Source organism: Sphaeramia orbicularis, unplaced genomic scaffold (assembly GCF_902148855.1).
Source record: "Sphaeramia orbicularis unplaced genomic scaffold, fSphaOr1.1, whole genome shotgun sequence".
Taxonomy (NCBI): Eukaryota; Metazoa; Chordata; class Actinopteri; order Kurtiformes; family Apogonidae; genus Sphaeramia; species Sphaeramia orbicularis.
The window spans coordinates 125,056-142,235 of record NW_021941641.1 but is presented as its reverse complement, the minus strand read 5'-3'; the positions used below and the strand labels follow the sequence as shown (position 1 = coordinate 142,235).

General features: G+C 41.0%; 2 protein-coding genes across 2 annotated transcripts; one reads left to right on the top strand and one right to left on the bottom strand.

Annotated features, from left to right (window-relative positions):
• Positions 1 to 1,916: 1,916 nt before the first annotated feature.
• plag1 (pleiomorphic adenoma gene 1) lies at positions 1,917 to 8,303 on the bottom strand. Its single transcript, XM_030130518.1, has 3 exons — positions 8,193 to 8,303; positions 4,063 to 4,419; positions 1,917 to 3,124 (listed from the first exon to the last, which is right to left on the bottom strand). The coding sequence occupies exons 2-3, from the start codon at positions 4,308 to 4,310 to the stop codon at positions 1,930 to 1,932; spliced, it is 1,443 nt and encodes a 480-aa protein (XP_029986378.1). The 5' UTR covers positions 4,311 to 4,419; positions 8,193 to 8,303; the 3' UTR covers positions 1,917 to 1,929.
• Positions 8,304 to 8,669: 366 nt separating this feature from the next.
• Positions 8,670 to 16,333, top strand: chchd7 (coiled-coil-helix-coiled-coil-helix domain containing 7). The gene is made up of 4 exons (XM_030130523.1): positions 8,670 to 8,943; positions 11,807 to 11,939; positions 12,022 to 12,120; positions 16,104 to 16,333. Exons 2-4 carry the CDS (start codon positions 11,886 to 11,888, stop codon positions 16,206 to 16,208), a joined length of 258 nt encoding a protein of 85 aa, XP_029986383.1. The 5' UTR covers positions 8,670 to 8,943; positions 11,807 to 11,885; the 3' UTR covers positions 16,209 to 16,333.
• The last annotated feature ends 847 nt before the right edge of the window (positions 16,334 to 17,180 follow it).

Genomic DNA, 17,180 nt, shown 5'->3' with positions numbered 1-17,180 from the left:
TGGTTTGATGGTGAATACCAGAGGAGTTCATTGTTTTAAGTGCTATCAAATATTAAAAAAAAAAAAAACAGTTGATTGAAGCTTCATTGTAGCCAGAGGAGTTGAAACATCTGCCTTTAAGGTCCATGATCTGCTCCGAAGAGCCTCAACGAGACACACAGAACAAACACATGTGCAAGTAAAGCAAAAAAAAAAAACCAAAAAACAAATGACACTTTGATAGGAAACAACACTGTCCAAAATGTACCTGTAAAAATAAAACATTTGATATTGTATTTACATGTTATTGTTCTCTGAAAGAGCTAAATATATAATCTATACATTTGTAATAAAGATTTAAACAAACAAAAAAACAAAAGTATTGGAGGAAATAAAGGCATCCGATTTACAAAAAGTGCTATGATTACAACGCAAAAAAAACAGAACAAACAAACAAAAAAAACAAAAAAATCCACGACCTGCCACCGTCTCATGTAAAACCACAAACCTTCACAACATACATTTAGAAAACTTCCATAAATGAAACATTCCACATTCAAGGAAACATTCCACACAAGCCAGAAAGTGTCCACTCAGGTCTAAGAGGAGGACTGGGACTGGGGTCAGGGGTCAGAGGGGACATGAACCCTGGGGTCAGAGGTCAGGGGGGACATGAACCCTGGGGTCAGAGGTCAGAGGGGACATGAACCCTGGGGTCAGAGGTCAGAGGGGACATGAACCCTGGGGTCAGAGGTCAGGGGGGACATGAACCCTGGGGTCAGAGGGGACATGAACCCTGGGGTCAGAGGTCAGAGGGGACATGAACCCTGGGGTCAGAGGTCAGGGGGGACATGAACCCTGGGGTCAGAGGTCAGAGGGGACATGAACCCTGGGGTCAGAGGTCAGGGGGGACATGAACCCTGGGGTCAGAGGTCAGAGGGGACATGAACCCTGGGGTCAGAGGTCAGGGGGGACACGTCCACGGTGGACCACACCAACAGAAACCATGTGAGGACAAGGACACGTCTGATGGGATCATGTGGTGTTTACGAGGACACGTTCAGTCCAATGGACACGTTCCACCTTTCAAAAGTTAACATTAGCTGAAAGAACAGAGAGGGGAACCAGACAGAACCAGAACCACAACCAGAACCAGGACTGGAACCAGACCTTCCCCAAATATGAGTCTGAATATGAACTGATGACACTGAATTTATAAAAAGAGTAAAGTCAAAAAAAGAGAGAGAGGTCAAAGAACGAGTTCAGGTTCTACTGCAGGTTCTACTGCAGGTTCTAAAGGGGATATCTATCCCATAATAACAAACTCTGTTCTGACCCAGACTCCGCCCTGATCCGCCTGTCGACCTCCTGCTCCATCCAACCCTCACTCATGAACAAGACCCAGAGACACTTAAACTCCTCCCCCTGAGGCCGGACTTCCTCCCTGACCTGGACTGGACCCTCCCCCTTTCCCATCATAGGACCAGGACCTCAGACGTGGAGGTGCTGTTCTTCATCCCAGCAGAGAAAAGCCCCTCCCACCAGTGGACTCGAGCCCCGCCCACACCCAGTTGGACCTAGAGGTTCTGTCCATAAACATTATGAACAGAACCGGTGCCAAAGGGGGAGGAGTCAAAGCCTCACCGGGAACAGGTCCCACTTCTCACCAGTGTTGGTTCTGGCACTGGTTCTGGTGTAGCTGACATAGTGCAGGTTCTGGTGTTGGTTCTGATTCTGATATATCTGCTGAGCTTCTGGTTCTGGTGTTGGTTGTGGTTCTGGTGTAGCTGGCATGGTGCGGGTTCTGGGGTTGGTTCTGGTGTACCTGCCGTGGTTCTGGTGTTGGTTCTGGTTCTGGTGTGTCTGCCATGATGCTGGTTCTGGTTCTGGTGTTGGTTGTGGTTCTGGTTCTTGTGTTGGTTGTGGTTCTAGTGTTGGTTCTGGTTGTGATCACTGAAAGGCCTGGTGGAACCGGGGCAGGGTGGTGGGGGAGCTTAGGTTGGATATGAAGGAGGTGCTGAGCCCTTGAAGTGAACTCTCTGCAGAATCGGGGCCTTGGGGGTTCTGGGGGGGGAGCTGCACAATGGGCGTGGCCTCTTCAGCGGGCGGGTAGCCCACCGCCGGCCCCCCTCCGCCCCCCCCCGCCTGGTTGTACGGAGGCCCGTTCAACGGCAGGAAGTTGAAAAGCTGTGAAAAGTCCATCAGAGACGAGGAGGACGCCAGCGAGTCGCCCGCCACGGCGCCGCCCGCCACCGATGTGGACATTTTGGACAGAGCCACGTCCTGGGTGGGGTCGTCCAACACGCCCACCGGAGGCTCCAGCTCCAGTTTGGAGGCGGACAGCTGGGGTTCTTCGGCTGCAGACGACGAGGAAGGCATGGCGCTCTGCAGCTCCATCAGGTACGTCTCCAGTTCTCCCTTTAGGTTCTGCTCCCGCTCCTGCGAGGAGGCGGAGTATGAGGTAAAGGCGGAGCCCAGCGGGTACTTCAGAGCGAAGGCGTGGGCGGGCACGGGGAAGGGCTCCGAGTCCAGGACCGGGCCCGGGTACGCGCTCAGCTGGTGCGGTCGCGGCGTCAGCATCCCGGGGAGTTCTCCCTTGACGCTCCCTGACGCCAGGTCGTAGACGGCGGGTTCCAGCGAGTCGGCGGGCTCGCTCTTGACCCTCAGCAGCTCGCGGGCGTGGCTCTTCTTCATGTGACGCGTCAGGTGGTCCTTTCGTCCGAAGCGCTGGGCACAGTACTGACAGAGGAAGTCCTTGCGTCCGGTGTGCACCACCATGTGGCGCCGCACGTCTTTGCGGGTGTAGAAGCGGCGCTCGCAGTGCTCGCAGCGGTGCTTCTTCTCTTTGGTCCCTCCGGAGGACTTGCCGGCGTGCGTTTTGAGGTGTTCCAGGAGGACGCCGGTGCTGGGAAACGGCTGCAGACACACCTGGCACGTCAGGTCCCCGCTGTTGGCGGCGTGGAGCGCCAGGTGGCGTTTGAAGCCCAGCTTGGTGTTGTAGCTCTTCCCGCACTCCTGACAGGCGAAGGCCTCCTTGTACGGGTCGTGGGTGTGCAGGTGGTTCTTCAGGTGATCCTTACGATGGAACATTTTCTCACAGTATGAACACTTGTGGTTTTTTTCTGGCGAGTGAGTAGCCATATGCCTTCGAAACACAAACACAGACTATGAGTGGAACAGGTTCGACAATTTCACGGAAATGGACCCACAGTGAGCCTGTTTACCACTGTACTGACATCAGTATCCAGAATCTGGAGTAATCAGATTAGTATTACCCCCTAGAGTAATCAGATTATTATTAACCCCTGCAGTAATCAGATTATTACCCCTCTGGAGTAATTACATTATTATTAACCCCTGCAGTAATCAGAATATCATTACCCCCCCAGAGTAATCAGATTATTATAGATGTTGTGTTTAGAACTGGAGATAATCCAGAAGATGACAAACTGAAAACACAGACAACCAGTTTAATATTAAACCAGAGTGCGCAGCAGGGGGAGACCACACACATTTAACAGTAAATTAAATCCATTTGAACTAAAACTAAAGTTAAAGTTCAGTCTGTTCTTGTAGAATTCAACCCACTGAGGTCTGAGTCCAATGGAGGAAAAACCAGATCTGATGGAGTCGCTGTCAGACCTGAGTTTAAACAGCAGAACCCGAACAGAACCTGTTGGTTCTTCTTTTATGGTGTTAAATGTCTGCTGTTAATTCTCATTACAGTGCATTAGTGCCCCCTACTGTTGGGCAGTGGGAATGGACGGAGCTCAGATCCATTAAGATAAAACCCAGGTTTGGTTTATTAACAATATTTTAACCCACGGACCCACTGGAAACAGGTTTGGACCCACTTTAGGGTCTGGACCCCCCAGTTTAGAACCACTGGTTTATCAGACAACAGCAGTACTCTCTTTATAACTATATTTACATTTACATTTATACTGTATTTGTTTTCTTTCCACCTCTGCTCATAAAAGGTGTAAAATCAAAGCGCCATGCTGCAGACACATCTGCGTCTGCATGTGTGCGTGTGCATATGTGCATGTGTATGCATATGTGTACGTGTGCATGTGCACGTACCGTAGTAGCTTGTACTTGGAGACGAAGGCCTTGGTGCAGTCCTGGTGGGAGCAGCGGTACGGTCTCTCTCCGGTGTGCGAGTACGAGTGCACCTTCAGCTTCTCCAGGCTGTTGAAGGCTTTCTGGCACTCCTGGCACGGGAAGTTCTTCTTGGGCTTCCCCTCCGCTCTCCTGCGCCTCCCTGCCGGCGGCGCGAGCTTGGCTTTGTCCGGGACGTGGTCTCGGTGGCCCTGGGTTCCCGTGGCCATGACAGCCTAAGGAAGACCGGCTACATGGACGGGGGGGCGGAGCCCGACGAGTTCTGAGGAGACGACTGGATCCAGTTTATGGAGCTCAACACCGGCCGGACTCAAGGGCCTGAGGACGGAGGGAGACAGGAAGGAGGAGGGGTTAAAGATGGAACTGAGGACGGAACCGGAGACAGAACTGAGGACGGAACCCATGGAACAAGAACACATCCAAAAATAAAAACTATAACTCCAGAACACTCTTGTGTCAAAGTGTCAAATACTGAAGCTGATGTTGGTTCTGGTTCCACATCCTCCTGTAGGATCTGAAACGGATCAGAACCAGTAAAAGAAGAACAGAATCATATGGAACTAATGTCAGCTCTGAACTTTTCTATATGTTTTACAGTGAAAAACTATTTAATTACATCATCTATAAACTATCCTTTAAAAAAACCTGAATAACATGAAAAAACGGTAAAACCAGTGGAATTCTAACACTATTAAACCTGTTGATTATTTATTCATGTTCGCTCTATGGTACAAACACAGTTCAGAACAGATGGAATATTAGTTCAGTTAAACTGGTTTATTTGAAGACAGTTCATTTTGATCAGGATCGTTTCGATTATTCCCTTTTTTTCTGAAAGGATAGTTTGTATGTGAACATTTTCTCCATATAATTTGACTTTTTTCACACTGAAACAAAAAGAATATTCACAGTTGTCGTTGTTTATCGGTTATTATTGTGATCATATTGAACTGGGATCCAGCTGTGACCTCTGATCCAGCAGCAGTTCAACACCTGCTTATTGTTCACGTCTTCAGTGTCGGTTTTTTCATTTCACACATTCATCCCATGGGGTTCCAAGGGTTTGAGTCTGAAATAGGCTGTAAGACTACATTCAATGATGATTCAAATACATTTTTCCAATAAGTATCTCATGAATTTGGTATTTTTGGTATTAGTATTTCATATACTATTAACACAAATACTATGAACTACTTTTACTGTGTACTTTTGGAGTAATCATCCTCCAGAATCCATTCCACGCTGCACTTGTGTTGGTTGTATTCAGTGGTTGGAACAGAAAAAATGGAAAAAAAGATTAAAACTTTTAAAAGTTTAGAAGTTCTATTATTTTTTGCGGCTCCAGACTTTTTTTTTTTTTTTTGGCAGAAGAGGGAGGGGGCAACATGGATCTGACTGATAACAAAGGTTACAGACTCCTTGACTAGACCCCGATCCTCCACTCATTCACAGATCTAAGACCACCGCAACTGAGACCACCGCAACTAAGACCACCGCAACTAAGACCACCGCAACTGAGACCACCGCAACTGAGACCACCGGAACTGAGACCACCGCAACTAAGACCACCGCAACTGAGACCACCGCAACTGAGACCACCGCAACTGAGACCACCGCAACTAAGACCACCGCAACTAAGACCACCGCAACTGAGACCACCGCAACTGAGACCACCACAACACCACAGAATGTTTTTTTTTCTTGTATTAGTATTTTTTTTTCCAGTGAGATTAATATTTCTTTCTGTTGTTATTCTTCCAAATCTCAACCGCTACATAAACCTTTGGATCAGATTTTGGTATTCATAATAAATAAATAAATAAATGATTTTTTTTGTGTATTGACTGAGTTAAAGGGATTTCTACATACATGTGTTTTCTTCTGATACGCTCCAGTTTTAGGTTTTCGTTTTTGTAGAATACAACATAAATAATAAAAAATAGTCAAATATCAGTGTATTTGAATAAATGTCGTTTATTTATAGAGTTTATAAAATGAACCCAGAATGACGGCACTACACTGGGTCACTAAACAAACATTCACACTCACTAAAATACTCAGTTTTTCTCATTTCAAAATACATTTTTTCCTGAAAATATAAGTAATTACCTACTAAAAATATAAGTTTGGTGTAGACTATTGTTTAATTTTTTTGGACCAGATGTGAACATTCCCTTCGCCCTCGAATCATCATAACTGAGATGAAACACAATTGCAAAAGCATGACTATTATGGCAACACAACATAAATGTACACACAGACACTTATTTTGATGCACAAAGAAGCTTCAATTCAGGAAAACTGTAACAGAATATTTCCCTTCAATCAATTGGAGTCGATTAATCGAATTGTGAGTTTTTGCATTCGCTTCAAGCACCTAATCGATTAATCGGTTGCAGCTCTACTTATATAATGTTTTCCACTTTCACTCAGGAAACTAAAACATACAAACACCAAACCATCCTCTGAAAAACACACACATAATGATCCACACTGACAGACACAAATGTGTGTGTCTGAGATCAGTTTTGGTCAGAATTAGGACTGTGTATCGGCAAGAATCAGGTCATACGATACAAATCACAATACTAGGATCATGATACGATATATCATGATTTTGCAATTTTTTGTTTGTTTCTTTTTTAAAAATGACTATTTCCTTGAAGAATTGAATTCCAGCAGAAGTCTGCACAAATCCTAAACACATTAGTATTTGATCCCAACAGGATCTAATGTTCTATCAGCAAATGTTCCAACTGTGTTCAAACTGAAATTCTGTTTTCCAGACATTCCAGTTTCAGATCCTGTTCAAATGTTCAGATTCTATTAGTTCACAGCTAACATCAGAACAGGATTGGAGTTCAATCCCAACAAAAGAACCAACATTATTGAATAAAAGAATGTGAAATAAAAAGAAAGAAAATATAAAGAAAAAAGAAAAACAAAAAAACAAAAATGAACCTTCACAAAATCTGCATCTGAATAAATACCTAAAAATATCCATACAGTACTTTTGAATGTCCATACAGTATTGGGAAATGAAATATCGTGATATATTGCAGAACTGATATTTTCTAACAGCCTTAGTCAGAATGCACAACTCCAGCCTCCAGGAGAGGTGAAAACAGGACCAGGACCAGAACCAGAACCAGGACCAGGCCCAGGACCAGGCAGACTTAGGTCAGTCTAGATCCCTAACCTCCTATTTCACTGTCCGCTCATACACAGCTCCACCTCCTCCTGAAACGGACATTAAAGTCCTAAAAACAGACTGAATGTGAACAGGTCCACAGAAGTACCTGCCATCAGAACCAGGGGTTTGGATGGGTTCTGGTGCAACACACACACACACACACACACACACACACACACACACACATACAGAACCAGGTCCATCTGGGGTCCAGTCTCCTCTGAACCTCTCCCTCCATTTTACAACTTTATTGACAAGCAGCTTCTTGTCATCTGCAGTTTATGGGTGACACACACACACACACACACACACACACACACACACACACACACACACACACACAGATCAATAGTTGCAGATGCTGCTAAAGCCTGTTCTTCCAAACCCAGACCACACACACCCTGTCACTGTCACCGATGCATCGACTTCATATCGAACATGAGATGCTCGTAATCGATCAGGACATAGTTGACACTGTTCGACTACAAATGCACTCCAACTAAATCTGAATGCACTCAGCGGACCAAACGGAACCGAATCACGGCTCTAATCCTCGTGCGCCTGTCGGTGCTCGTTGTTCAAAGTCGGTATTAAACCCTACAGTCAGTGTGGACTTGAGTCCAAACTTTGCTCCACTTTTCCTTCATTCTGCTGGTTCCGTGCTCCTTTAATGTTCGTGGACACGCACCGTGACACTAATATCACCAGTGACATTATTTATTTTGAATTTTTTTCCCCCATATCTGTGCCTTCCTCAGCTTTTCTCTGTGCTCCTAAACTGGGTACTGATTAACACAAACTTTTTTCCCCAGCTCACCCCCTCTCTCATAATTTAAATAACCCCGATATTTTAATTCAACAACTGTGTAACCGTTTACTTAATTTACACCAAACTTACCCCGGATGCTTTAACATCCTTTCTGTTGAGTTTTTCTTGACTTTCAACTATTTTCCGAATTTTTAATAATTTTTTTCTCATATTTTTTGCTAGACGCGGCGGGCCTGAAAATTGTTTGCTTTCCCCTCTTTCGAGCAGCCATTGTGTATGCGCTGCGATGCAACCGCACTAGGGCTGAAGCCACGCCCACTTCAAGTTCCACCCACTCGGGCTTTTTCTGATTCGTTTACGGCGCTGCCACTTAGCGCTTTCAGGTCACTCGCGGTCCCGTTCAATAAAAGTCCATTTTTTCGACTTGCTAGATGTACTGTCAATCGTTCACAGTTGGTTTAGTTAAACTTTCAAATCTAGGAAGACCAACAGGTTAAACGAGAAATCCTATTGGCTAACAGGACGTGTCAGTCTACGGGAAAACTTTTGACGCGTTCCTATTGGCTAGCGTCCCCGTCACTCGTCGTAACGTCACAGAGCTCTTCCGGGTACGCTGTTGCAGTGTGGACAGGACACAGGCTGGGCTAGGAGCTTAGCTCTGACTGTAGCCGTTTATGCTAGCCACGTGTAGCCGGTAGCCCTTCAGCCGGTTCTGTATTAAAGCGGGTAGAAGGTATACATTTAATCTGACAACAGTCTGAGGGAAAAGCTGACAGCGTTCATGTGGTCCTTATAAAACCGGATAACCTTCACAGAGGGGGGGTTGTGGGGGTGGGGGGTCCGTCCTGCTGCTGCTGCTGGAACATTAGCATTACTGAAGGTAGGACTGACTGTGTTTACATCTGTGTGTCCGAACCTGGGGGGGCATTTATGGGGTTTGGATCCATGAAGGTCAACCTGTGTCCGAACTGAGGCCGAACTCCTCCGATCAAAGCCGCAGCTGAACCGAAACATGGAAGTAAATCTGTCTCATCAGATTTTGAACTAGAAAAGCTATTGAATTTCGAACACTGAATTTTTCTGCACTGAAATTAAGTATCTGATTGTTTTTTGTTTTTTGCACTGAAATTAACCCTTTCATGCATAGTGGTCACTCCAGTGGACAGCTGTTCTCTTGTATATTCATGGGTTTTGTTGTTTTAGTTCCATATCAGCCAACACAGTGGACACTAACACTGCAAAAATCTAACTCTGACCAAGTGTATTTGTCTCATTTCTAGTCCAAATATCTCATTACACTTAAAACCAGACAGAATCACCTGAAGAGGAACTTTTCAGTGAGACATAAGAATTAATTTATAGAAAATAGATCTGCAAAATCTGGTTTCAAGAAATCTTACCAAGATAATTCTCACTTGTTCCATTGGCAGATTTTTTTTTTTGTTTTTTTTGCTTGAATTAAACAAAAAAAAAAAAAAAAAAAAGTGATTCTGTCTTATTTTAAGTGTGATGAGATATTTTGACTAGAAATGAGAAAAAAAAAAACACTTGGTCAGATTTAGATTTTTGCAGTGCATGCACCATCCCATACACTGGAATTCAAACCATTACTGCAACTTTACTGTTTGGATAAACCTGATCTGCACGAACATGTTTGAGAGTAAATCAGTTGCTTGTTATTGTTATTAAACTGTAATAAACAGGTTTTTGTGTGTGTGGGGGGGGTTTGCATATTATCTAATGACTAGTATTAGTGTATGTTAAAATGTGAGAAAACATCAGATTATCTGCATAAAAAATGTTTTTATTTCATAACTTTCCACACAGTTTATCAGTAAATACGTTTCTTTGCTTCAATCATTTAATGCATGGTGTCCAGCTGAGTGGACATTTTTGCAACTCCATAAAAATTGGGTTCATAAAAACTATTTCAATTGCATTTTTTTTTTTAATGCCTTGAGGAATAAAAACACGAATAAAAATCTTGATTAAGGCTCTTATAATTCATGCATGAAAGGGTTAATTATCAGATTTTTTTTTTGTCTCTGAATTCAATTATATTCATAAATTTAGAATAAAAAAAAATTCAGATACAAAAAATTCAGACGCAAAAAATTCAGATCACACATCCACGCTGACTGTCTTCCTGCATCGGCATCACATGATCAACCTAATGTAACACCATTGGCCGGCTGTCAGTTCGACTTGAGATAGAATACATTGCTTATCCTTGGTGTCCTGGATGTGTGATCGGAATTTTTTTGCGTCTGAATTTTTTTAAATTCTAAATTTATGAACATAGTTGAATTCAGAGACAAAAAAATTCAGATACTTAATTTCAGTGCAAAAAAATTCAGCACAAGAAATTCAATAGCTTTTATAATTCAAAATCTGATGAGACAGAAAAACACACGAACTTCCATGAAATGAACAAACTAATGCATGTGTGATGAATGAAAGGAACAGTTCCATTTAGATTAAAGAACAAACTGCACATTTTAGCCTCAGGTTTATGTGTGTGGTGTCATAGTCTGAGCTGGAGCTGCAGATACCGAATATCTGTATGTTACATTCAAAATGTAATTACACTCAATACACACAATACACAACAAGATGTCGAAAAGGAAAAAGCATTTCAACAAATAAGTTTAAGAAAATAATGCATAGATTTAAAGATACAAAGCCTAATATACAAATAATATCATATAAAAAAGTAAATAAATAAATAAAACTAAGAAATCTACCAAAAAAATGAATAAATAAATAAATGCATCAGAGAGTTCAGTCAATATTAAAGAATTGTTTCTAAATTGCCAGGGTGTTAGAGCTTTTTTTTTATTATAGATAATTTCTGATCTTTTAATGTATTTTTCAAATTCCAATAGGAAGATTTTAAAATTTGGGTGTGTTTTTAGTATATTTATTTTATGTATATGAAATTTTCCAAATGAAATGAACAAATTTACATCAAATTCTAAATTGTGAATGTCATATTTAAAATATGTACACTTTAAGAAATAAAACGTTGGAATTTGTTGGATTTAGTTAAAAATGTTATGTAAGTTGTTCCATGAAATATGGTTATTTAAATGTAAGAACATGCTGCAGTTAATTGCAAAAAATAACTTACTAATAAATCCAAAGTAGTTGTGTCAGTAAACCTAAAGTAAGGTGTCACTTTAATGCTACAACTGAACAATTACATTTTCTAATCAACAGTATTGGTTTGAATTTACACACATTTTGTTGTAAATTTAGTGATGAAAGTCCGATTCTTTTAACTAACTCGATTCTTTCGGTTCATTCATCTGTTGCAAATCGATTCCGAATCAATTCATTAATTAAAAAAAACCATCCTGCATCAATTCAGAATTGATTCGCAACAGACGAATGAACCGAAAGAATTTAATTAGTTAACAGAATTGGAAAATAACAAAATAAAATATCGATACAGTATTTTTTTAATATCGATACAGTATCGTGAAATATTGCGATATGTTGCAGAACTGATATTTTCTTACAGCCCTATAACTGACTGTTTTATTTATATATATATATATATATATATATATATATATATATATATATATATATATATATATACACACACACACACATATATAGAAACTGTAACACACAGTCCTTTCCTCTGGTATTAATAAAGTCTAGTGATATTGAACTTTATCACCACATGATAAAAGCAGTGAACTCATCATCGTAGTTTTTTTTTTACCTGTTTCCAGTTGCTCAGTACATGTGAGCGTCAGTTTGAGCGTCGGTGGGCCGTCCTAAACCTCAGTGTCCGTCGTCCTTCAGGTCATCATGGCCACAAACGCGCGTAAAGTGCGGGACAGGGACAGTAACCCGTGCATTGAGGTCAGTTCTTTTCTTTTCCATCTGAACCCTGCTGGTGTGGGTTAAACCCGCTCATGGTTCTGGAACTGCTGGTGTTTTCCAGGAAAGTGATGCGTCCCAGAAGTGTTTGGATGTCTACAACTACGAGAAAAGCATGTGCACGGCCTATTTCCAGAGGTACAAGAACTGCAGGAAGTACTGGGTGAGTGTGTGAGGACAGACGAAGAAAGAACGAAGCAAAGGAAACGACACAAACACACACGAGTTGAACTGTCACCGATGAGTGTAAATACATGAATTTAAACGGATGATTTTGAAAACTGTGTTCTGACCAAGGTTCAAATAGTTTTGGATTTTTCATTCTAGTTTAGTTTTATTTAGTTTTGACTTTTTTTTCTCTAATTCAGTTTGTTTTAATTTGTTTTTAGAGCAGGTTTGATAGTTTTTATTAGATTTTGTTTTTTTCTAAATGCTTAGTGTTAGTTTAGTTGTAGTTTAGCCATATCTTTTCTCTTCTTCTCTGTCGTCGTATTCACATAAATCCCAGACAGGACTCTGCTGCTTTAGTCTCCATGTTTCCGACTCTAAACCAAGTGACGAACCGTGAAGTACCGTATGGTGCCGCTAGCTAAAACTGATGGAGTGAAATAAATCAATTTCGTATCAATCCGACATTGACCAAAACGAAGGGAATTTTATCTGTAATTTTTATCCGTTTTAGTTAGTTTAATAAACACACAATACAGTTTCAGTTAGTTATCGTTTTTTCTTTTAATTATAGTTTTTATTTATTTCAGTTAACAAAAATGTTTTTACAATTCTAGTTTTGGTCATTTCGTTAGTTTTTGTTAATGATAATAACCTTGGTTCTGACTAGGGATGTAACGATTACTGCTATAATAATTAATGGCGGTAAAATCACAGACAGTTAGTATTACCATTTAAATTCTAATTCTCATGATAACTGTGTTTGATTACCGCACTTTTAGGGGAAAAAACCCGATGGAAAGATCTGCTTTTATGTCAAATATTTGAGTATAGGTTTAATTTATTCTAATTTTAATTTTCTATACCGAATATTTGGAACCGATATTCACTTTTAAAGTCTGTGAAAAGGTTCGTTAAGCATCTGTGTTATTTATGCAATAAATTAAATACATTTTTCAAATTGGATTTTATATTTTTTTGTGTTTTCTGTCCTTTTATGTTTTTATAGTAGGTTAAAGTGAAAAAATAATAGACAGATGATATAAATGAAGTTGTGCTGAAAAAACAGATCCAAACATGGGTATAGTAAACATTTGTTTCTATAGTATATAAAGGCCAAATCAAAAGGACTGAAAAACGGACAGAATAGACTCAGACCACTAAGGGTTAATATGTGAATGTTTCTGACACAGAAGGAAGATTGGGAATATTATTTTACTTGACTTTTTTTTTTAAAAATACAACTTGCTTAAACTCTTTCAGTGTGTGTATTTGTACTTTTTGAACATTTTGAGCACAATTTCAACAATACTGCAATAATAATGATAACTGTGATAATTTTGGTCACAATAACCCTGATATGAAATCTTCACATTGTGACATCCTTAGTTCTGACTGTGATGAACAGAGTGGAAACCAGTTTAAACCAGTTTAGTTCTGGTTCCACATTCAGACCAATATGATCTAAAGTGGATCAGACCAGTTAAATAATAACAGAATAAGTGATAAGAAAGGACAAATACACAGTTTACTTTTTGTTTTAGTGCAAAAAAAAAGTAAAATGAAATTATGAATCACCTGAAAATTAGTGCATTTGTTCCAATATTCAGCCTCAGTTTATCATTTAAACATGTTCATTCTATCGTACAGATCCAGTGGATCTACAAACACACACAAACATTCAAGAACAGACTGAATATTAATATAATTACACTGATTTATTATGAATGAACGAATGAATGAATGAATGAATGAATGAATGAATGAATGAAATCTTTATTTTGAACATGTAGACAGTGAAATCAAAACAAAAATCAACCCACAAAATATAAGTACTGGTACATAAGTGATTGATAAGCAAGCAAACAAACAAACAAACAAAAAAATAATATTAATAATGATAATGATAATAATAATATAAAGAAAACAAATGAAATGAAATTATACATGCTCGAAAAGGAGTAGGAAGAAGTACAAACTAATGTACTCCGACCCCAATTTCTATTCCTTATGATCACTATATAGTAATTATTACTATTATTATTATTATTATTATTATTATTATTATTATTATTATTATTATTATTAATGATAATAATAATAATAATAATAATAATAATAGTATAACAATATCACACATTCTTTTTCCTAGATACACTAATATGATAATACCCATTTACAACTTATCCTACCAGATATTAATACTACATATTAATGAAAACTAAAAAAACAAAACAAACAAAAACACAAAAACACATATACATATATAATATAAATACATATAATATCCTATAGTCCTATATAGAAATATAGTAATAATGTATTCATATATCCTTATTTAAAGTAGATATTATCAGCACATGTGGCAAAGCCCCACTATGGAAAACAACCATATTCTTCTTCTTCTTCTTCTTCTTCTTCTTCTTCTTCTTCTTCTTCTTCTTCTTCTTCTTCTTCTTCTTATTATTATTATTATTATTATTATTATTATTATTATTTCAGACAGTTCAGGTTCATATGTGTTGATTTGATTCACCTCTTGGATGGAAAAAAGACACTTATCAGTATAAAGTTCTGGGGGGGTTGTCATATTTAAATTGGTCTCATGGAAAAAGGGGGGTGGTCCAAACAGGTGGGTGTGCAGGTACCCTCTGTATCTGCCCCTCCTCTGTCTGTGATGCTGCTCTAGTGCCCCCCAGTGGTGGTTGTGGGAGTCAAACAGCTGATCTACAGCAGATGGAGCTGAACCGAACACTCTGGAGTGAAGACCATGTGACCTTCATCTGCTGGAGTTAAAGAGAACTGACCCCAGGTCTGTGAGCAGACCCCCCCAACTAACAGACAGTCAGGTCTGTGAGCAGACCCCCCCCAACTAACAGACAGTCAGGTCTGTGAGCAGACCCCCCCCCCCAACTAACAGACAGTCAGGTCTGTGAGCAGACCCCCCCAACTAACAGACAGTCAGGTCTGTGAGCAGACCCCCCCAACTAACAGACAATCAGGTCTGTGAGCAGACCCCCCCCCCCAACTAACAGACAGTCATGTCTGTGAGCAAGCCCCCCCAACTAACAGACAATCAGGTCTGTGAGCAGACCCCCCCCCCCCCAACTAACAGACAATCAGGTCTGTGAGCAGACCCCCCCAACTAACAGACAATCAGGTCTGTTGAGCAGACCCCCCCCTCCCCACCCCCAACTAACAGACAGTCAGGTCTGTGAGCAGACCCCCCCCCCAACTAACAGACAGTCAGGTCTGTGAGCAGACCCCCCCCCCAACTAACAGAAGTAGGCTGGCAGCCCCCCCCCAACTAACAGACAGTCAGGTCTGTGAGCAGACCCCCCCCCCCAACTAACAGACAGTCAGGTCTGTGAGCAGACCCCCCCAACTAACAGACAATCAGGTCTGTGAGCAGACCCCCCCCCCCCCAACTAACACACAGTCAGGTCTGTGAGCAGACCCCCCCCCCCCCCCCAACTAACAGACAGTCAGGTCTGTGAGCAGACCCCCCCCAACTAACAGACAGTCAGGTCTGTGAGCAGACCCCCCCCCACCGTGAACCCAGGTTCACCTGTGGGTTCAAAGGTCGAAGGGTTTGAAAGGCCTTTAGTCTGATGGTTTAGTCCAAATCTGATACTAAACCTGGGATTAAGATAAAGATTAGATCAGATTAAATTAGATTACATCACACATAGTCAGAATGTAGTTGTTTGGTATGTGTTGGATTTTTACTCATGGAATCTGAGGGAAGGTGAAGGATGGAGTAAGTGTGTGTGTGTGTGTGTGTGTGTGTGTGTGTGTGTGTGTGGTTATAAATTAAACTTCATCCCGCTCCTTTTTAAATAGTTTCCTTTCTTTTTTATATAATTCTTTTGTTGTGTGATTTTCATGCAATATTCGTAAACTAAATAAATAAAGCTTTGTTTGTTTGTTTGTTTGTTTGTTTGTTTGTTTGTTTGTTTGTTTGTTTGTTTGTTGTAGCATACAGTCATGCTGCAGAGGAGACGGGATGGAGTTAACCCTGACATGCCCACAGCTGCACAGAGACAGGACATGATCAACAGCATGGGAGGAAAACCATACTGAGACACCAGAACCAGAACCAGAACCTGAACCAGACCCAGAACCAGAACCAGACCCAGAACCAGACCCAGAACCAGAACCTGAACCAGACCCAGAACCAGACCCAGAACCAGAACCTGAACCAGACCCAGAACCAGAACCAGACCCAGAACCTGAACCAGACCCAGAACCAGAACCAGAACCAGACCCAGAACCAGAACCAGAACCAGACCCAGAACCAGACCCAGAACCAGACCCAGAACCTGAACCAGACCCAGAACCAGAACTAGAACCAGAACCAGACCCAGACCCACACAGACAGCCTGGATGTGCAGAACCAGAACCAGAGCCTGGAGCAATTCAATTCAATTCAATTCAATTCAATTCAATTCAATTCAATTCAGTACACTTTATTTATCCCTAAGGGGCAATTTAATTTAATAAGGGCATGAAAGTAACTTAATAAGAGACATTTAAAAGATTTATTATTATTATTATTATTATTATTATTATTATTATTATTATTATTATTATTATTATTATTATTACAAAGAGTCAGTCCAGGGTCAACACACACACAAGGACACACACATCAGTGAAGTGGACGGTGGACACACTTATAAGGTACTAAGAATGGGACAGAGGACAACAAACAACCACAGCTGCTGAGGCTTTGGTCCAGGTCTGATCTACTGTCAGAAAAGACCACATGAAGATGAGGACACCGACGTTCACGCGGATCAGCCCTGGGACACAACAGGATGGATTTATGTCAGAATAGGAGAAGAACCGAAGAAATCTGACAGGAACCGATGTTCTGTAGACGGAACCAGAGGAACCAGAGGAACCACAGAACCAGTTCCATATTAAATCCACTTCTAGGTTTTCCTGTTGAATCAGTGTCAGTTCTTCATCCTGGACCATTAACGGTGTGTGTTCCTGTGTTTGTGTCCGTATATGGTCACTGTAAATATGAGGATGGAACCTGTGGTTTAT